The 21,131-nt window shown below is 45.9% G+C and overlaps 1 protein-coding gene across 1 annotated transcript in view; it reads left to right on the top strand.

Moving 5' to 3' along the window:
• Window positions 1-1,354: 1,354 nt before the first annotated feature.
• TRUB1 (TruB pseudouridine synthase family member 1) overlaps window positions 1,355-21,131 on the top strand; it is a 44,059-nt gene continuing 24,282 nt past the window's right edge. Inside the window, exons 1-3 of the mRNA XM_090056681.1 lie at window positions 1,355-1,604; window positions 4,015-4,110; window positions 11,083-11,138. Coding sequence (XP_089912807.1) covers window positions 1,487-1,604; window positions 4,015-4,110; window positions 11,083-11,138 — 270 coding nt within the window. The 5' untranslated portion in view covers window positions 1,355-1,486. The remainder of the gene's footprint in view (window positions 1,605-4,014; window positions 4,111-11,082; window positions 11,139-21,131) is intronic.

The raw sequence follows: 21,131 nt of genomic DNA, 5'->3' as shown, positions 1-21,131 counted from the left end.
GCTTATGGGGAAAATATACATGTCATGTCACTGAATAGAAATAGTTTCCTGGGATCCCCTGACTTGGGAGTAAAGGCAAACAATGTGTGATAGGGATGGTCAGGGAAGGTAGCAAAGCAGGGGAAGGCCTTCCTGCCTTCCAGTTCCCCACTCAGCCACCCTGTCAACCCTTGCAACTCCCAGCAAACCCCTTCCCTCTGCAGGCTGAGTTTTTCTCATTTGTGAATCTGCTCATCCCGGGCAAATCTGCAATGCTGAACCTGGGGTTTGGGATGTAGGGTCCCAATACTGAGGTAGATTCCAGATTTGGATTTAATTCTATCCATGGATACAAATTTAGCTCTTTTAGAGCCATGGGAACCCTACAGGGGGCCCGTAGGAGAATGGACCACTTCTCCCCAGTCGATGACTCTCGCACGCAGCCGTACACTGGCAGTAATGCCAAATGTCATGAAAAAATCATGAGACTCCTGATTTCCAAGTCAAATTAGCTCTGACTCATGATCTCCTGATAGAGATCAAATCTCAGGATTTTTTCTTCTGGTGTGTGTAGAGAGTACCAAACTGGTAAGTCTATGCAGAGGAAGGGGCAGGAGGAGAGGGAAGGGGTGTGCAGGGGCAGATCAAGGCCACCCACGGTGAGGGGGGGGCTGGGGTGAATGGGGCCCTGGGGCTGGGGCGAGTCCTGCAACAGAGCTGTGGGGGGAAGGGGTGTGCGTGTGTGTGGCCCCCCAGCCCTGCTGCTGCCCCTCACTCCTGACCCTGACCACAGCAGGTCACATCCTGCCAGGGGCTGCAGGGACTCCCCTCCCCCGGGCTCCAGCTCCCCACAGCTTCAAGAATAGCACCCCCACACACACAGACACTTCAAAAATAGCATCTCATGATTTACGTTTCCAATCCCTTGATTTTTTAAGAGTTTGTCTCGTGATTTTGGACACGGTGGGGTTGGCAATACTGTCCTGGGGCTGCCGCGGTATTGTCCATCCCTCCCCTGCAGCATCCGCCGGCTGGGCCATTGCCAGGCCAGCTCCCCTTGCTCTGGATCCATAAACCCTTGCATCTCCTCCCGCAGGAGCTAACCCATCCCAGCCATGGCAGGAAGATCTCTTTTGGACCAGCTCGGGGGGGCTGGGAGAGATGCTAGAGGAGCATTGGGGTGCTCCAGTTTCGGGGGGGGGGCTGTCTCCAGCCAGAAGAAGGGTCCAGGCAAAGTGATAAGCTCCCAGCCACGCAGGCTGCAGCACGTCCCCAGCGGCCAGCAGCAGCCCCCAGGAAACTACCAGTCCCAAGAGCCCTTGCGGGCCCGCACCCTGCCGCGGGCGGGGGAGGGACTACATCTCCCAGGGTGCCGCGGAGGCGGAAGGAGTCTGCCCGCTGCCCGCCTGGCAGCTGCGCCCACGTGGGGGGCCGGGGGCAGAGCCGCTGGCCTGGGCTCTGTGCCGGGGGCCTGGCCAGCCGCGTGTGCCAGGAGCTGGGGGCCTTGATGGCCAGCACGTCAGCAGATAAGCTCTTCTCGCTGAGCGGCCTGTTTGCCGTGTACAAGCCCAAGGGGCCTACCTCAGCTAATCTGCTCAACCATCTGAAGGCCAAGCTGCTGGCAGGTACTGCAGGGCAGGGGCAGGTCCCCTGCCGGGGGGGTGGAGGTCCAGGCTGGGACGGGGGTGGTTTGGGGAGAAGAGGCAGGGCTCGTGGGGGGAGGTTTGCCAAGGCCTGCAGCTCGCGTTGAGGCCGTGCAGAGCTCGGCTCTGGAGCTGCTGCCTGGCTGCGCGCGTGCGGATCGGGCTTCCGGAGGGGCGGTGGGGCCCCTGTCCCAAGCACAAGGGAGGGGTTTGGGTGTTTGCCCCCCCCCGCCCCCGCTCTGCAGCAGCATACGGCTTTCCCACCCTCCATGCTGGCAGACTGCTAACCCATCTGAAACTGCGGCCTGGCCCACGGTGGAAGTCAGATCCCTGCTTTGCGTCGGGATGGATAATGGCCAGTTAAAATCTGGTCCAGAGTGTCAAGGGGCTGCAGAGGGGCACATGGATGAGGGCGGAGGCAGAGGAAATGTCTGCTCAGACGCTCCCAGCTCTGCGTTTTTAGGCACAGGTGGAAATTCCTTAAATTTAAATCCCAGATGGAGTTTCCTTCTTTCCAGTATCTGCTTGCACAAGTGTCTTAAGAGTGAGGGTACTTCTTGTCTGGCCTCCTCAGGCAGCTGGGACCCGTTCTCTGTGAACCTGCCTGACAGGCTTGCGTTGGAGTCCCCCACAAACATGGGCAGGACCTGAGCAGTCACTCTGCTGCCTTCACCACCCCTCCATTTCCCCAGGCCGTGTACATTGGCCCCATTGTTCACAAAGAGCAGGTCAGCAAAAGGTACTGTTCTCCTCTAGTTTTTCAGGTTGTTTGCAGGTCCCGGTCTAGCAGTCTGGTTTCGGTCCATGGAGGGAATCCCACTGAAGCCCGGCTCCGGTGTTGGGAGCGACTGCAGGTTTGGGGCAGACCTGGACCAGCCTGCAGGGCCGGGGCTGCCCGAGTAAGCTTATCACTTCCATGGGGCTCTGTGCCGCCTCCCCTTCTGCACAAGAAGTTAAGATTGCAACCCCCTTACAGTGAGGACCATGTCTGCACATCCGCAGCATGGTGGAACTGTGATCCTCATGGGCTGATTGTAGACTCTTTTGGAGTTCAAGGCCCCAGTCCCGATCTGAAAACCGTATAGTGGATCCCTGACCTGTGGGGTGATCTGCAGAGGGGGCTCCACACAGCTAGGATCCATCTCCCTGTGATATCTCAGTGCTGGATTGGGCTCTTCGTAAAATCATCATAATGGTCACTTTCTGAATCATTGCTGTTTCTGTTGCTTGCGTGGACCTTTGAAGCACTGGGGAGCTGCTACCAGCAGTAGGGAGGAAGTGAAGCAGTTGAAATAGTAAGGTGTCATTGTAAACCTACAGATCTAGGTGCAGAGACTTGAGGGCATGTGGAGCCTTCATAACCCTATTATTTGCTAGCTTTTAAGTTCCCAGTGCCCTTTAGTGTGGTGAATGCGCCCTTCAAAGAGTGACCTGGGCTGAGGAATTCCTAGATCGGATTAAAAGGCCAGTCACATTTGGACAATCAAACAAATACAGCTGGAAGGGACCTCGAGGTCATCCGCTCTGCCCCCGCTCTAGGCAGGAACATCCCTGCCCAAACCATCCCAGGAAGACACGTGTCTAACGGGCGCATCTACACATCACCCTGCAGTGACGTAGTGATGCGCTGTATCACCATGCAGTGCGCTATATCACTGTAGTGGTGCGCTCCCTGAGCATAGTGCGCCGCTAGCAGCAAAATCTAACCGTGCACACGGTGCAGTAACCACCCAAAGGAAGTACTAAAGCTTGGCGCCGTAGCAACATCGCCATACGGTGATGTGTAGATGCGCCTAACCTGTACTTAAAAAAACCCTAATATGATACTCGTTTGTGTGTGGTACCACGAGAGCTGATACACAACAGTGAGCAGGTTCTGCTTGCTTGCCCGCAGCCCCATGGAAAACATGCAGCCTGCAACATTTCTCCCATGTTGTGCAATTAAATATGGCAAGACTATTTGTACTGCGTTACCATAGAGAGGCAGTGATTGCACACCATTGTGTGTGATAGATGATCGCTCTGGTGGGGTTCTGCTGCTGATGAGGCTCCATTAATGAAACACACCAGGTAAATTGCCCACAGTGGTGTTCTTTGAACCTTTCACGGCAAATCTGTTTCTGATGGCGCAGCAGATGATTTATTATTATTGTCTGATACTGAAATGGCACACGGTGAAAATTGCTCTAGATGAACCAGTGGATTTTTTTTTTTTTTTGAGGAGCAGTTTCTATGTTCTCAATTCATCATTTAGTTGGAGAAGAAGGGAAAATTCTTTCTGTTTAAATTTGTTCTGTCCTTTTGGTACCTTTCAACATAAATACCAGATACTTTGCCTGCTGCCATGTGCTGAGGTTGTCTTGTAATGCCTCCTGTCAATTTATTTGTGCAGAAGCTGGTGTACAAGAGGTTGTCAGAAAAAGGAAGAAACCGAGCTTGAAGATTGGACATGGTGGGACTCTGGATAGTGCAGCTTCAGGAGTTCTGGGTAATGAAAAATATAAATATCTGTCATGTTTTCTTGCTTTTATTTAACAAATGTTGCCTCTGTTAACTTGAGATGAGTATGTACTTTTGTTTGAATAAGCTGGCATTTTGCAGCTGTTGTGATTTTTTGGTAGCATTTATTGTTATAATAATGTGTTTCTAAAACACCATTTTTGTCTCCAAAGAAATTTTAAGTGCTTTACATGTAGGCTTCAGTTCAGCCATCTGTTATATAAAGCGTAGCAACACAATAGATTAGGACAAGAAGTGGAGGTGATCCCATCCAATAGGAAAAGGACATCTATAAACTTCCCTGTTTATTGTTGTCAAGTGATTTCTGCATCAGATACAGTGTGATGTACTGAAGGGCATTGTTTTGGGACTGCAAAAAGGTTATGCATTTATGTAAAGCGTGCACTTATCCAGACTTCATGTAAGCACTCGTTCCTCTTAAGGCTGCAGCTCTATTGGTGCTGTAGTAGTAGCAGCTTTTCATAGCTTCATTTTAATATCTTCTAATTAGTCAGTGTGGTAGCTTCTTGTATTACAGCAGGGACAGTGCAGTGCGCTGAAGGACTGTTGATTTACAGTGCTTTTGGTGGCGTGGTACCAGCAGCCCTGAAGCTGACTAGCTGCAATCATTTTCAAGGTTTCCAATAGCTGCTCTTTGACAGATCCTCCCCCTAGGCTGCTTCTGGCACAGTTAAAAGGACTATAGTGAGTTACAAAGCAGGCGGATGCAATTCCAGCTACCATGCCCCCGTCTGAAGTGCAGTTAAGTTACATAGCAGGCAGTTGGGCTGAAAGATGCAATGTGCTAAAGTGGTTCCTACATTTAAGGGGTATGTAGGTTAGCTGGAGCGTGTTGCAGCATAAGAAATAGGGATCACACTGGGCCGAACATGGTATTAATCACTTAGAACAGATGCATTTATATCCACACTGTGTTGATTTTACTGGTAGCATGATGTTCTGATAGCCTGCCCTGCAAGCTTACCCGTGGGACACAGTGAGCTGGATTACTCCCATCTTTGCACCAATAATTTTATTAGTGGACAGCATAGAATAGGAGCAGCAGTTAGCCTAATCCAACTGGTATGGCTAGTTTTATTCCTTTCAGCCCTGCAGAGTAAAAATCCTGGTTGGAAGGAAGTCTAACAGGTGTGAGTGGATATAGTGGGGGAGTAAACGGGCTGAGTTCTGATGCAGTCACTTCTCTGAGTAGAAGGACTCTGGGTTGTGTGCAGAAGCTGCAAATATGCCGATGCCCATCTGCTGGTAATTGTCTGTCTTTTCCACCTGTGTGCACTGTTAACTTGCATAGACTAGAAGTGAAGCTTGAGCTCTGCTTGCTCCAATTTCCTGTACTCTGTTGCCGTTCATTGGAGAGCACTGCATCTAGTTATGAAGCTGATGTTCTCTCCTGCACAGGTGTTCCCACCGAGCACAATATTGCTGGTTGTGGGAAGCCGACAACATTGATTTAAGAGAGGGTAGGGGGTTGGGGAGAGAAATCACTGATGCTTTTCAATTGCTTCTACTGTTTCTCTGGCATCCAATGGGCTCCGGAGTTTGCTCTTGTGGTATGAGAAAAAGTATTCATGCTTGGCTTGTATCTGGTCCGGGCAGAAATGAGTCTCACCTTAATATGCTGCTGATCGATCCTTCACAAGGGCACAGGATGTTTCATTTCACTGACATACAAAGTATACAGATAGAGATCAGTGGGAGCCCAACTGAAAAGGACAACACGGGGAGGGGAGTGGGGTAAATGCTTTCAGACTTTTTTGAAGAGCATAGAAGAAATAACAGGGGAGAGGAAGGAATTAATAACAGAGGCACAAACGGCTTAATGGATCGCTCATCTCTTGTCTTTACCCTGGTGGCAGTGGGACATCTTGTACATACCAGTGGGCAGCATCACAAAACGCCTTCTGTGGCTGCTAAACCTCCTTTCCGGATGGGTGATGCTGTGCCTCTGAATTCAGGCTTCATGTCAAACTCATTCATTGCTGCTTCCTGGCAGAATACATGTGTGCATGCTAAGGCCCTGATCCTGTACCATTTGGACATACAAATAATTTTTGCATATGTGAGTTAAGCACTACTACACCTTCGTGGGGTGCTTGGGTCCAGTGATGCTGAATGCCATGCAAATGTCTAAATCATGTATATATTTTTAAAAAATACATTTTGATACTATATTTAATTTCATACTTTGCTTCATACTTTGAGGCTTTGCAAATGTAGCATAGAAAAGAAAATGTAAAGGTGTTCAGTTCCAACTGTTAGCACAAAAATTGTAAAGTCTAGAGAAACAAATGGGAGCGGGGGTGGGGGAAGGTTAATCCTGATTGTGGTTCTTAATGTCAGTTCAGAGGTGTATCGGTTTTGTTTGTTTTGGGTCTTGCCATGCCACTGAGCGCACAATTATTTAAATGCAAGCAGATTAATCACAGTAATTAATTATTACTTTTTTTTTTTAAGGGCTTGAATATAAAAGAATAACAGAAGTAAAACTTAAGCAACCAGCAAACAATGGGGTTCCTTCCATTAGTTTTCTCTGTATACCTCTTGGGCAAGAGCTTGTATCGGTGATTACACCATAGGGAATATTCTTCTCTAAGGTTGTGGACATGCAGCTAAGAGTCCGAGATCGCTTCATCACCTCACGTGATTCACAAGATAAATCCAGCTATTTCAGAATAGGAGTTGATAGCACTAAAAAAACATTCTTGCCCTTTTGGTCTTTCTGAGTTCTTTGCCATAGAAGCATTTTTTTGGTAGTCAAAAAACAAGTGAAAATTTGTGGCATTTTTTGAGGGGTGCCTCAAGTCTAATGATGGGTGCCTTGAATCTGATGAAGTAGAGAACCATTGTGCTGTATGTTTTTCAAAGGAAAACTTTACCCTAGACTTGAGTGATTTGCTTCGTAGTAAGGCTGCATTTCTTATGTTCTCTGCACTTACTGCACATAAGGCCAATTTGCTATATAGTAAATATGTCATGTATCTCTGCCCTAAGTAAGATAAGACCAAAGTACATTATTCAAATCAATGGCGAGTCCTGTCTTACTGTATTATGGATAACTATACAGTTTGTAAATGGGCAGAGAGAAGTGATCTTAATTCAGTGCTATGAAAATGAAGTATGTGTTTAAATAAATTACTAAAAGGAGCCATTAAAGGACAAGTCTAAAGATGGGCCAATTAATTATTAAGAATGGTAAATTCAAGCTCAACTTTGCTGTTTGTTTTACCAAGATTAGCCTGTATCTCCTTGCCAGAAATACACAGACTACACAATCTGGTGCTTAACAAAATAAGTTGTTAGTATGTTGTTTATACTCTTATTGAAGTTGGGAAGACAGGTATGTCCTTCTGGGCTGGGCTTGTCATTTTTCATTGGCTCAACACCTTGTGAGGGTCTTGATACAAGCTTCAGCTCACAAATATGTAGCCTGTACATTCAGTCTTTTTAACTACAGTATGCGGCAATGTTGCTTTTGTCTTTGTGGTAGGAAATTCCAAAAACATCCTTAGAATTGAAACTCTCTTTTGGTGGGGTTGTATAAGGATTTAATAGGAGTTAAAATGTTACAGTATTACTGGAGTACAAGATGAGATTTCCCCTCCCGACCCCAGTCAGCATGGGAAAAACAGGCCCCTAGTCTTACATACAAGGAAACCGCAGTAAATACATTGCCTATTTCTGAACTGCTGCTCAAAACAGCTTGTGCTCAGTAATGGGAACCAACTATAATGTTAACTAAATGCAGCCAGCTGAGCATGACTATAAAAAGCATGGCCCATAGTGGGCAAACTTACTAATGGAAACCTACCACTTTTTTTTTTTTTTTGGCAAAAATATTTGTTTATATATATATAAATAAACAAATTATGTATGTATGTAACTCCACCACCAACACTCTGACAAATGGCCCTTGTGGTTCACTTGGCAGCTCAAAGCACACTAAAAACCCATAACACAGTTTGTACTGTGCAACCACACACCATCTCCGTACCTGTACCCCTACCCACTGGGCTCCTTAGAGGGTCTACTCCTGAACAAGTCTATGCCAAACCCCTCTCCCCCAGAAAGATTAGTTAGTGCAGCAGTTTCCAGCCTTTTTATGGTGAAGATCACGTTTTGGCACCCCAAGATCTACCGTGTTGTCCCCTGCTCTGCCTCGCTTCCTGCCTCCCAGATGAGCTGCCTGGGCTCTGACCCCATTCACCCAGCCCAGCCAGCAGGAGGCATTGCTCTGCCCAGCCATATGCATCCTGCCGCTCCTGATCGTGGAGCCTCTGACAGACTGAGATCGACTGTCAGAAGCTCCACGATTAACCAGTCGATTGAGATTGACCAGCTAGCGACCACTGGGTAAATGCAACATCTGAATAAAATGTATGGTAGTGCCCATTAAGTGCAGTTCTACTCAGCACTGACTCTTTTTAAATGTCATGGTGAGCCACTGTGTTGCATACATTTTATATCGATTTCCTTTTTATTCCCGCAGCTGAGCTGCACCTTTCTTTCCCGTTTCCAATGATTCCTGTTTCTTCACCAGCCTTAAATGTCCGGCAAACCTCACCAACCAGGGCCCCATACATTTTGCTCAGTTGCCCCCCTCTCTCAGCCAATCCCATATGATTAGTGCTGATGAGGTTGCTCTGCACCTCATTGGCATATGATTTTTTGGAGGATCCCAGGACTTGTGAGGAGAACATCTGGTTCCAGTTATGAGTGAAGGGCTAATTAGCACGTGGATCTTTTGTGGGGGATATCTGGAGTACACTTGTACTGGGCAGTGCTGAGCTGTGGGGTCTCCATGGCTTGAAATGCTGTTGACTCTGCTGGGGTCTAAGCCAATGAACTATATGGTAGATCACGAGCCTTTGGCTTTGGACTAATACCATGCACAGTTTGTAGCATACAGAAGTCGATGCTGAAGTGCTACGTAAAAGTGTTTATGGAGCTGAGTACCTGTGCTAAAACTTGCAGCAGTTTCAAAAGAGGTAAGATGTATAATTTCTGGATGAACTAAGTTTATTGGTATTAAATACAAATTATTACAGCTATATTTATTTTAAGGTCAGTTTTTTCAAAGGTGTTCCTCACTTCCATGTGCTCAAGGAGAGCAGGGCCTGATAGTAAGGAAGTGGGGAAGAGGCTGCAGGGGGAAGAAGTTGTGGGGGTAGAGGGCAAAGGGGCTACCTTATGCCCCAGGTTTATTGTCCCTTCTGTAGCAGTGGGAAGGGAAAAAAATCAAGGCAAACCTCCAATAATTAGACTCCATACCTGGAAAATTATGGAAAACGTATACCTTTTCTGTATATAGAACCTAATAATGGGGGGGTATCTTATAATCAGGATTGTCTTATATTCGGGTAAATATATTATTTCTGGTGAATCTTCATTTTTATATAAAAACATGTTTCCAAATTTTGAAATAGGTTTTTTTTTTTTAATTGATTTAAATAATATGTAGATTATGTTTGATGTCGTTTAAGTTTGGCCAATGCTTAGGTTGTTTTTGCCATCCTGACTTGGTTAAGGAGCTCCATTAGCATTTCTAAATCACTAACATGAGAAACCAATTCATATTCCTTAATTGGGAAATTAGTGATCAGCTATAACACAGACTTTTGAACCAATATATTTGCATGTAACATCTCATTTTTCACATAAAGGTGGTATCAGGCAGTTATTCCATTTGCGGATAAACATCTCCAGGCATTAAAATGATTATGACTTTCAAGAGGTAACAGGTGCAACCAATATTTCTGTCACATGTACAACTATACTATAGATAAGCTTCCACTTATAAGAACATAATTCAACTTCTTTTTATGGATTTAAAGTGGAAGATTTTTCCCTTTATCAAGGAAAGGGATACAGGGGTACACTTTTATATCAAAGCATGTAGCTTTTATGAAACAGCCTGAATGTCTGTTTCTGGAACATTTTGTGGAAAGAAGTATGAGAAGTTATATATTAATAATCCTTTTTGTATCGGTATCTCTTAAACAAGAAAATACTGGAGAATTTTGTCCCACTTGCATGGTGATGAGCGCTTACAATGCATTAACAATATACCCGATTTCCCATGCTTCTGCCTTCTTATTTTACCCACTGCTTCAACCTGCTGTATTTGTAGGAAACCAGTAGACAATATTACTAAAGAGAAGCACATTACTGTAGGAAGCTTTAATTTAAATTATAATACCATAAAGAGGTTTTTTTCCCATCCATTTACTTCATTGATGGAGATCTGATTGATTGTTAATGGCTACATGTAAAAATGTGATTTAAAATTGAAAAAGTCAGTGGTCCATACACACACGTCTGGCTGTGTTTGATAATAAATGATCCTCACAAGAGACCCAGGGACCTCCTGATTATTTTACTTTCTTGCCACGGTCCTATCGCAGCTAAACTAATTTCATTTATGGGATTTGCTGCTGCCTTGGTTGTGTTACTGTTGGCCACTAATAACCTTTAAATGGCCCATCAGTTACAGTTATGCCTTTGGCTCGCTAAAATGAACCTTGCCAAAGACTTTATCAAACCAGACTGAGGGACATGATTAATTGCACTGTGCATTTCTTCACTGTGACTGCAAAAACTGCACGAAAGAAAGAAAAAAAACCCAGGATAGAATTAAAGCACATTAACAATAGGCAAAGCTTATCTGTCTTTCACTTCATGCCCTCTCTTTTTCCTTAGCCCCTAGTAAATTGAACATCAGAGGTGTTTTCTCCTAGGCAATATCTTTATCTTTTGGGATCCTTCCCTTGCAAGACTCATTCAACTGATCAAGGATAATTGAGCCCATTTATACGCCAGCAGTGCAGGACATGTGATATTTCTGACTAACATGATGTATGCCAATGAATGATGGTATATGCAGAGATTGTGAATCCAGTTTTTGTAATAGATTGTTGCAATGTTCCTCTTCCTTTCTTTGCAGTGGTTGGTATCGGAAAAGGAACAAAACTGCTCGGAAGTCTATTGGCAGGTTCCAAGGTAAGAAACATGAAAAAAGCTGCTTGTCTCTTCATTGAAAGAGAAAAATGTTAAGGTGAATTCTGGCACAGGGAACAAAAACAGCCAACATTTCCAAGAAGGATTTGGCAGAGCGCCCTTTTGGAAGAGACCACCCCAAAGCTTGATGTTGCAAGCATTAAACCAGTGGAAATACTTCTCTCTGCCATTGTCCCAGAGAACATCATTGATCAAAGCAGTTTGGTAGGAAGGGTTTCTTGTGTTTTGATTTACCCACCTCCCTCCCCCCTTGTTCAATTCTGTAACATTTAAATAAAAGAAACAGAATGTGCTGTAAATGTATTCTAACTTTTTCTGGATGTAACTACTGGATGAGGTTTTCTGTGAGAACTATAAAATCCCATTTCTGTTACCCAGTCATGTAAATAGTAATAACATAACTCTTAGTCCATCACACTTTGTTATGCAGTCACAACTATTCACGTCTCCTTTATATATATGTGTGTGTGTGTGTGTGTGTATGTGTATGCGTGTGTGTATATTAATCTCCATGGTGTTTTAATGTGAAATGTGAATATTAATCTTTCACATTAATATTGTTGCCATGGCTAGACCCCTCCTCCCCCCCACTGAAGATGATGGCCCCACTGCACAAAATACTTGGAGAACACGTTAGTAGAGGCATTCTCTGTTCTCCAAACCCTTGCAGTCTGATTTGGTGCAAGATGTGACGAGCAGTTGTGTCCAAAAAAAGAAGAGAAGTAGGAGGAAAGCAAAAGCAATAAAATCGTGATGGTGCAGTCATACTGATGGTTCCAAATCATTTTAGATTTAAGAGGTAAAATTGACTGTTTCTGACTTGCATCTAATCAGATGATTTTTTGACTGAATTCTTGCACATACAGCATAGGTGGGTGAAGATGAAAGAGCTGGAAGAGCAGAGGGTGCAGGAGCTAATTCAGGGCGGGACCCCAAGAATTAGGGTCGGCATGGAATAAATGATGGAGACAGGTGTGAGAGATGCTGACAAAGGGGTATGCCAGGCTAATGAACAACCTTAATTAGGTTTTTCTTACAACACACTGGTTACTTGGGAAATGAAGTGGGAGGCTAGGGAGATTGAGAGTATGCTGCGAATCTGAGAGCAAGGGTGTGCAGATGTATACAGAGGTCCCTTCAGAATAGGCGTTCTCTCTTCCATTTTTGTGTCTAGCACCATGGGCTTTGCCTGGCACTGAGGCAATACCATAGTCCATATATTAGTGTTCATCATAAAAGACTCTTCTTGTGTTTATATCACCAGCTTAAAGACTAAGGTTTCAAATATTCACTCACCTTTGGTGGCATTAATTAGGTGTGTAATACCATTATTGTCAATGGGAATGCTCATGTAAAGTTGTGTGTGCGAGAGAGAATATCAGTATGTAAAAGCACAAGTGACATTAAGTGGATATGAAGAACTGTCTGTCTCCATACTTGTTGAATACCTGGTAGTCTGATCTCCCACTGGTGTTTCTTGTCACACCAAAGCCTGGTTTGTGATTCCATTCACAATTGTAGGTTTTGGGGAATCGAGCAAATGTAGCTGGATTACCCAAATGTAGCTACTCCACCAAGTACGGCTCTGGCTCTGGGAGTCCAGGTTTTGAGAAAATCAAGTCCTGAGGTTTTATAGAAAATTTTTTAAATGGAAAATTGGACAAGCATAGGAAATGCAGAAATCAATTCACTCTCCAAGTGCCATCTAGACTTTCTTTTACTTTAGGAAAGTCAATAATGGGCATACCCAACTGACAGCCCCTCTAATGTATTTCATGCTGACAATTTTTTCTTTTTCCTTTCTGATCCATTAAGCTATTTGTAGATCTTGTGTCAGTGATGTGAACTGACTGATATTCCCCTAATTTTAAGCTGAGAAAAATTAATTCTTCAGGGGAGAATTCAAGCAAAGCATTTGTAGCAACTGCATGTGACCCAAAACTCATTGTAGTCAATAGGAGTCCTTCAGTTGACTGCAGTGGGCTTTGAAGTAGGCCTTTAGGGCCAGGTCTTCAAAGGTATTCAGGAGCCTAAGCATGCAGAAAAGTTTCTGGAGCTAGATTTACAAGGTTCACCTTTGTCTATGAAGTGAATGGCAGGTGCCAGCATTTAGATTCTCAATACCACCGTCTAGCCCAGATATGCCTATTTTGCTTTGCTGTCTTAAAGATCAGCTGGTAAAGAGCTTGACAACACTGAGCAGTTTTTCACCTCCATCTCACAAACTCCTTCACAGGCATTTGTCTGCCTGTCTTGTCTGCAGGGTGAGAACCAGGGGATGCTTTCAGAGCACATGCAGTTCCACCCAGGACACCCATGCCCTCCCCCTAGCTTATGTTCAGTAGCCTAATGATGAAGACTTTTCCAGGAGTATTCTGGTGTGGTGTGCACTCAGTGTTTTCTACTGAAACTGTTCTATTCTTATCCCGCCAGTCTCCTTGGCATTTATTATTGGAGAGTCCCCACTAAGCAAGCCCACTTCTTTGAAACCCATTCTTTGGCACCTCTCTCTCCCATGCCCATTAATGTGTTAATCATGGCATAAATGGCAAGGGTGGTACATGTGCACCCAGTGACAATACCATAAATGGCAGACCAGCCACAAAATTGTTCTACATGTAATGTAAAACAATTTTATGACTGCTTTTTATGGCACCTTAAATAGAACAGGTGCCTGGGTTAGGGACTGCATTGGGGTTTGAAATTGGCCCCAGTGCACTCCCTGACAGTCAGCTGTTCCAAACCTTGATTGGGCCTGGTCCTAGATCTGTGGGTACCCATCTTTCAACTTGCCAGTGCAGGGGGGAGCATACTTCTAGGTTTCTCCTGCACTGGTGAGTAAGTCACGATTTGGGATCTGGTCCCCAGTCCCAACAGTTGTGCCTCCTGCTATGGCACAAATGCATGGCAGGAGCTTTGATTTTGGGATTGGGGATCAGATCCAGTGGCATATTTAAGTAAATGTCTGCCAGGGGCTCTAGGGAATGAATTTGAGGTGGAAGGTTCCACAAGGTGAGCATGCACTTGAGTTAGGTGTTGCAACACCTAAATGCTCCTAGCCCATAGTGGGATATTTAAAAGTGCTTGGCAGTTTGCATCTAGGTATAGCAGACACCTGTAAGCATGTTATATACCTGTGGCTGGGGTTATACATATATATTATCTCACAGTAAATGTAAGGTGGCGTACCATACTTTCATTGAGGAGTAAGCTTTTTGTCATTTGTCCTGTTTATAAGAGCATGCACACCATTGTACCAACAGGTGGTAAATTCACACATTAGCATCCATCATGGGAACTCAAAATACCTTTGATAATCTGGCCCCTAATGCTCATTTCATTTACTAGAGATCTGAGGTAAAGAGCTGGTGGAGACTGTACCTGTTTATAGCCCACCATGACCTCTTGAAGATGATCCCATGCTAGAGGAAAGCTGAGTCATTGTAACTAAATGAATTTTAAATCATTCCGGGTAACACGCTGCAAAGCTTGAAAGCAGCTGCACTTAAAGCTGGATTAACTTCTGCTTAATTGCTTCGGTTTAATTGTGACCAACTGAAGAGAGCTTCAAACCAGTTTAGATGTCTACATTAAACATTTGCCTTGCCTTATCTAGGTTGTTGTCAGCAAGGCTTGATCATTGGCCATGACTCTTTATATGCCAATGCTGTTGAAAAACTTGCTTTTTACATGCCATGGCATTGCCTGGAGTCTGATTTCCTATTTTATCTTACCTGCTTCAGTGTACATCACATGTTAGTCGATTACAATTTTTTCCTTTCCTCTACTTTGCTACTTTGTATTCTAGATTCAGCTACATTTGATACATTTTTCTGCTTGAAATTGTATTTTTCTTTCCTTTACAGTAGTTGAAAAGAATCTACACAGATTAGGTTCAGTCTATCAGTGCTGGCAGCAAAACCACCATTAACGGGCCAAAGCTTATGTTACGGTGGTAAACTCCATATGGCAGTTCTACCAGAGACTGGCATATGTCAGGATTTTTTCAAATGCTGTAAGAAACTTTCTTGACTGTATGGCAGCTATCACCACGATCACTTGATTTGTAATTTATATATGCTCGGGAAGGAGAAACACTCTTTAACTGTAAATTCAATTCTGAAATCGGTGCTCCATCAGATTGACCTCTTTAAGGACTAACTCAAAACAAATAGAAATGTGCAGCCAAGTGCAATATCTACTCGGAGTTCCAAGTTTCTTATCAAGCCCCTTAATGTTTTTCCAGAAATAGAAATATGTGTGGGTTGCCTCGTGGGTTTTCTTTTTATTTCAAATGTTCCAAGTGAGGAAGAGAAGTGCTGGATCCTCTCAGCTTTGCAGTGTAAATACCGAGACATTAATATTTGTGCCATAACATCATCTCTCTCTCTCTTTTCTCCCTAGTGTTCTGCAGTGTCATATTTTGACTTGGAGAACCTGTTGGGGTTGAGAGAGGATCTATATTCTTGCATTAGCAAAATAAATGTCTCTGGGACAGGGGTGGACAAAATATGGCCCATGGCCATATTCAGTCCACCAACTGATTGTATCCAGCCACCGGCTGCTCCTGCAGCTCTCCGCGTGGGATCGAGCCCTGCTCCCTCCCACCTGGGCAGCCTGCGCCATGCTTCTACCTGTACGTGCTGGCCCCGCTCCCAGTGACTGCTCATTGTGCTGGGTGGGCAGAGTGGGTGGGGGGTGGCCAGGAGCTGGAGCTTCGCGTGCTGGGGAAAGAGCTGCTCAGGTGCAGCAGGGGCAGGAGGAGGAGGAGCAGCCGCTGGGGGCGAGGGGAGCTGAACGGTACGTGGGCAGCTGCAACCTCATCAGAGCAGCCCCACCGGAAAGCTGTGTGCTGGCTGGGGCTGGGGCCAGGGCCGATGAGCGCAGGCAGAATCACGGCCCGGGCGGGAGCGGCACAGGTTTGGCCCAATGTGGAGTGCTGTGGGGATAGCTGTGTGGGGTGGACTGCCCTGCCCTGGCCTGGTGAGCTCTGCTTTCTCCCCCACCACCTCCTCCCCTTTTCCCTAACCCTTGGCCGACTCCTGGAACCTAACGCATGGGCAGCCCCCCACACACATGTACACACCCCCACCCACATCCCCCCACACATGCACAGCACCCCCAACCCACACAGTATACAAGAGTAAGACTTTGTTGAGCTATTACGCAATTGCGTCTATATACGCTACTCAAAAAAACTTAAATCAGGACAAAAATAATTTTTTGAAGCAAAATTAAAATATGTTGTAGCAGATGTTTGAGTTTTGGTATATGATTTATTTGTTCTCTCTAATTTGTTAAAATGAGATCTTCTGAAAGATTTTGTGTGTGTGGCTCTCGACGGCTCACCAAAACTCGTTAAGCTGTCTGCCATCCAAAATAATTGCCTGCCCCTGGTCTAGGGGGAGAAACGTGCCAAGGTCAATGAATCAAGTTGTGGAAGAAATTGCCATAAGTGAATGAACTAGTCTTTGGCCCACAGGATAGTACACTCTGCTTCTTCTGGCAGACCACGGTCATGGGTGACCTGAGTAACTCTGCTCCTGGTGCACAGGCTATGTGGAGGTGATGTTTCCAGACAGCTAGTTAAGGAAGAGTTGACTCCAGCTCATAGCAGAAAGCTTAATAGGTAGGGTGACCATATATCCTGTTTTGGCGGGGACAGTCCTGGGTTTTGTAGACTGTCCTAGTCACTTGGTGAAAATTGAAACAAAAGTCCTGGAATCAGCTGCTGGAGGCAGAGGCACTCAGTCCAGCATGGTAGCAGAATGGGATGGTGCCCCAGGCAGGTGTGCGGGCTGGCACCATTGCTGCCGCTTGCAAGTGCCCAGCCCTGCTCCTCCTGAGCAGTGGCTGGAGGCGAGGGTGGCCCAGGCTGGGCATTTCTCCTCTTGCCTGGAGCAGGGATCGGCTAGGGTGGGGTGGGGCCGCGGGAAGCACTACTGTGAGCGTGGTCTTGGGAAGCAGACATGTCTCGGATTTCCTTAAAAATAATATGGTCCCCCTATTCATTGGGATCTTTGCTTTTCCACTAGCTGGTGCTGTAACGTAGTAGCTGTAGAGGACGTAGCATGGGGCTCGCTGGGGAGGGAGGAGGCCTGGTTGCTTGAACTGCAGATGAGATGGTGTCACCCTCCTGCTACCCTCTGGGGAGGGGATGTGTTTCCAGCATATACGCAGCCTGTGTTCATGATGGGATCAAACAGGACACTTAAGCAAAGCCACTCTGGCTTTGTCACATTCTCTGTGGTGGCGTCGCACCAGGGAGACCCCCCGGTCTGCGCTGGAATCAGACCAGTGTGAACAAAACCAGGATTTGCCCTTGCTCTGACTCCTCGGGTACCGACAAGTGAAAGCTGGTTTATCGAGGGTGGACTCTCCAGTGAGAGTCTGCATGTCATCTAGCACCCTAGGAGCTGCAGTGGCTTGGGGAGGGGGATTAGAATTGACTTCTGGCATTGATTGCAAATGCTCAAGCAGGGAGCAGGTGACTTGAGCATTTGGTCTCAAAGGTTGCGGCCTCCCCAGAGGGGTCACTGTCAAAATGTCACCGGGGTAAAATAAAACACAACCTCCAGGTTGCCTCGAAGAACAGAGATGAAAAGGGATCAAGGGGAGAGCAAAGATGCCGCGTTAGTGGCCTGGGTGGAAGTAGCTCGGATGTTTTCTAGACAGAAAACTGAGCTCCTGTAAGGCCGAAATGGAGATCATTAGTAATCAAGGCTTGCAAGTATACTTTCACCCAGTTTTGTCCCAGGAACACAGGGCTTGCTACTCACAGGTTTAAATGTACTTGTCATGCTTGGAGCACCCTGACTCTCGCCAGCAGGGCTAGGTCCCCTTATAACATTCAGATGTAGCTTCTATCTCCTTGAAACGCAGCCGCTGCATCGCGTTTCCTATTGGCTCCTAGGCAGGTCTGTGCTCAGCAAGCGGGAATTTGCATAGTACTCTTGAGGAGCCTAACTCCCCTTGCTGGGGAGAGGGAGTTGAGGTCAAGTGCTGTGCTCTGACTCTTGGATTCTGCTCTGGGGAATCCAGTCACCTAAAATGTAGGTGCAGTGCCCAACTCGCAGGTGCCCAGGTCTTCAGCTGGGTCTGGCCGTTAGGACCTGATGATGTGGGACAGGCTGCAGGTGCCTATAATGAACTAACCTGCTGATCGTGTGCATTTTCACTTCCTGGCAATTGGTATTTGCCTTATTGCCCTGAGGTCTTACTTTATAACCCTTACAATCCTGTATCCCTTGTAATGTCAAGATGGGTCCAAGTGCTGTTGCAGGAGGCCCCATGGGCTGTGCATTTAGAAACAAGCAAAGCAAATGACCCTCTCCCTAATCGTCCCCCTCCCAAACCCAATTCCTTGCATCTTTTCAAAAATACATTCTGCTGCAGTTTTAACGTGTGCAGTGAATTTATTCTTGTGCAAAAAACCCAAATGGCCTGACTCTTAGTACCCATCTCTTTGAGCTATGCTCCTGCCCCTGCTAGCTGACCCTCTTTCAGCCCCATGTATCTTTGCCTCTTAGCTGCTCAGTGGTGCAGTGCAGCAGGAAGGGTGGAGGATGCTCTTGGCAATGCCTTGTCGTGGCTGCTGGTTAGGGCACTTATTCATGCAGTGGGAGATCCAGGCTGTTATGCCCCCAGTATCCCCAGAGTGGGTTTGAACCTGCATCCCCCATTGTCAGGCCTATCTGCATGGGTTATTGGGCTGAAAATGCCACCCAGCGTGGCCCAGAATGCCACTCCTGTGCCTGACCTAGCTTCATGAGTAGTACTTAGACCTGTCTAAAGTTAGATTTGTCTGTGGGTGCAACCCTGGCTCAGCTGAAGTCAATGGGGTTAGGACTTTCCCTGTCTTTTTTTTGTTACCCCTCTCGTGTGATTCTGTATAAGCTTGAATTTCACAGTCTGGAACAGTTTGTTGCATAGTCACAACATCCCTGCCCTAAATACATTAAACACTTAGAGCAATGAGGCAATTACTGCCAGCAAACCTAAATTTGCCAATAAAGCTTCCAGGTGCCTATCTCAGTGGTCCTGCAAGGCGGGTAAAAAGTCTAGCAACACTGTATTGGGCTGCATCTTGCTTCACTTACGTGGAAGCTAAATGTGTTGGTATGTCAGTATTCTTCTGCATGCTTGCTTCGGGAATGATGTGATTGAGCTGTAGTTCTTCTAGGGCTAGATTTGGACACCCTTGCTCTCAATAAATACTACCTATTCTGTGCCGGTGGTCTCTCCCACTTCAGTAGCACAAAAGTCACGCTCATCAAGATAAAAGGTAGTGGAATATGTGCCCCTCATTATGAGCAAGGCTTAGTAGCTAAATGCATGCAGTCGGGAACATAAATGTAAAATAGAATCATTTTGTGCTGAAATAAGGGCCAGCTTCTTTAGAAAGCCTCTGACTGTAGGGAGATACAGTCTTCTCCCTAAACTTATGTGTCCTTTAACAAACAGGCTGTATCTCTTGTTTCTCTTCTACTTGAGATGGAGGGGCAAAGGATGCTTTAGCCCTTTGCTGTCCCTGCAGAAGTCTTTAGCAGGCAGCGACTAGCTGTTGAAATGCTGAGCAGGGCTGTGTGGCAGACTCTAAAAAGCAGATGCTCCTGAAACTGTGAGAAGTGAATCAAGCAAATATTTGCTACCTACTTCCAATGTTATCACACACACATTTGGAAGAGTGATACTCCCCCAGCCTCCTTATTTTAGACAGAGAGAAATGTTTCTTCCTTTTCACTGAATGATTTAGGGATATAAAGGCTATGGTGAGGACTGATTTAGGCCTCCCTTCTATGCTGTTCTGCCATGGAGAAGGGTTCACTGAAGAAATACAAACTCACAACCACCAGAAGGAATTGCCGCTTCAGCCTGTATAGTGAAGCATGCGGATGTCGGGAACTTCCAAAGGTAAAGCTACGCAAACAGCCTTAACTCTGCCCCTTGCAGCCGCGCAAGGACAGTCTCTTTCATTACATTCTCCCATGCTGCTGCTTGCAGAATAAAATATTATCATGCACTTGCAATTTAGTGCATCTATAGCAATGGCCTAGGAAGAATGTGTCACTCTGAGGGAGGACAAGCATGGGAGTAAGCTACCCAGAAAGGCTGTGGAAGCTCCATCCTTCAACATTTTAAGAGCAGGTTAGACAGACACTTGGTTGAGATGGTTTAGTCAGGAGTGATCCTGTCTCGAGCTGGGGTTTGGATTAGCTGATATCCAGAGGTCTTTTCCAGCCCTCCTGTTCTATTATTCTGTGGGCTCCAGAATACGCTTTATGTTCGACAGTTGCCATTTTTATGATAGACCAGTGGACCACCCTCAGCAGGCAAAATGTGTCTTACAAATTAGGTGTAAACACAGAATAATATCAGGAACCTGCTGGCAGACAGAAGTCCTCCCAAGCCTGGGGGCTTATAGGATTAGAGAAGATAACGCATTCCAGTTTCTGTGGCCAGACGCATTGGGTGCTGACAGATGTGAAAACTAAACTAAACCGTGCTTTACCAGAAGAGGGAGCGCATTACTTGGACCTGGCTCCACAGCGTCTCTATAGATCAGATGCTTCAGCAGGGCTTTTTGGCACTTTTATCAGCTGTTAGATAAAAGCACCCAAAAGCCCTGCAGAAGCATGTGATCTATATAAATGTTGAGCAGGCTGGGTAAAACTAATGCAGTGCCTCTTCTGGGCACGCGCTGTGCTTGATGTGGGAGTGCGCTGAGCTTAAAGTAAAGCGCTGTTTCCCCCTCACCCCCCCCACATCTGTAAGCAGCCAATATGTCTAGGTGGCTTTGACTCTCTAGCCTGAAGGAGGACATATCCATCTGCACTTGGGTCAATTGGGATGGCCTTTAGCTTGAGTCTGGAGCACAGCTCTCAACTCACACCTGGGAGCTTTAGGGGGGACCCAGACTGCTCTGCCATGGCATCCCTGCAGACATTTCATTTCAGTGCTCAGAGTTGGAGCTAA

The sequence above is a fragment of the Crocodylus siamensis genome, chromosome 7 (assembly GCF_052110815.1).
Source record: "Crocodylus siamensis isolate JL-2025a chromosome 7, ASM5211081v1, whole genome shotgun sequence".
Lineage (NCBI taxonomy): Eukaryota > Metazoa > Chordata > Crocodylia > Crocodylidae > Crocodylus > Crocodylus siamensis.
Note: the sequence above shows the minus strand (reverse complement) of the source record. Positions and strands in the feature narration are given on the sequence as shown.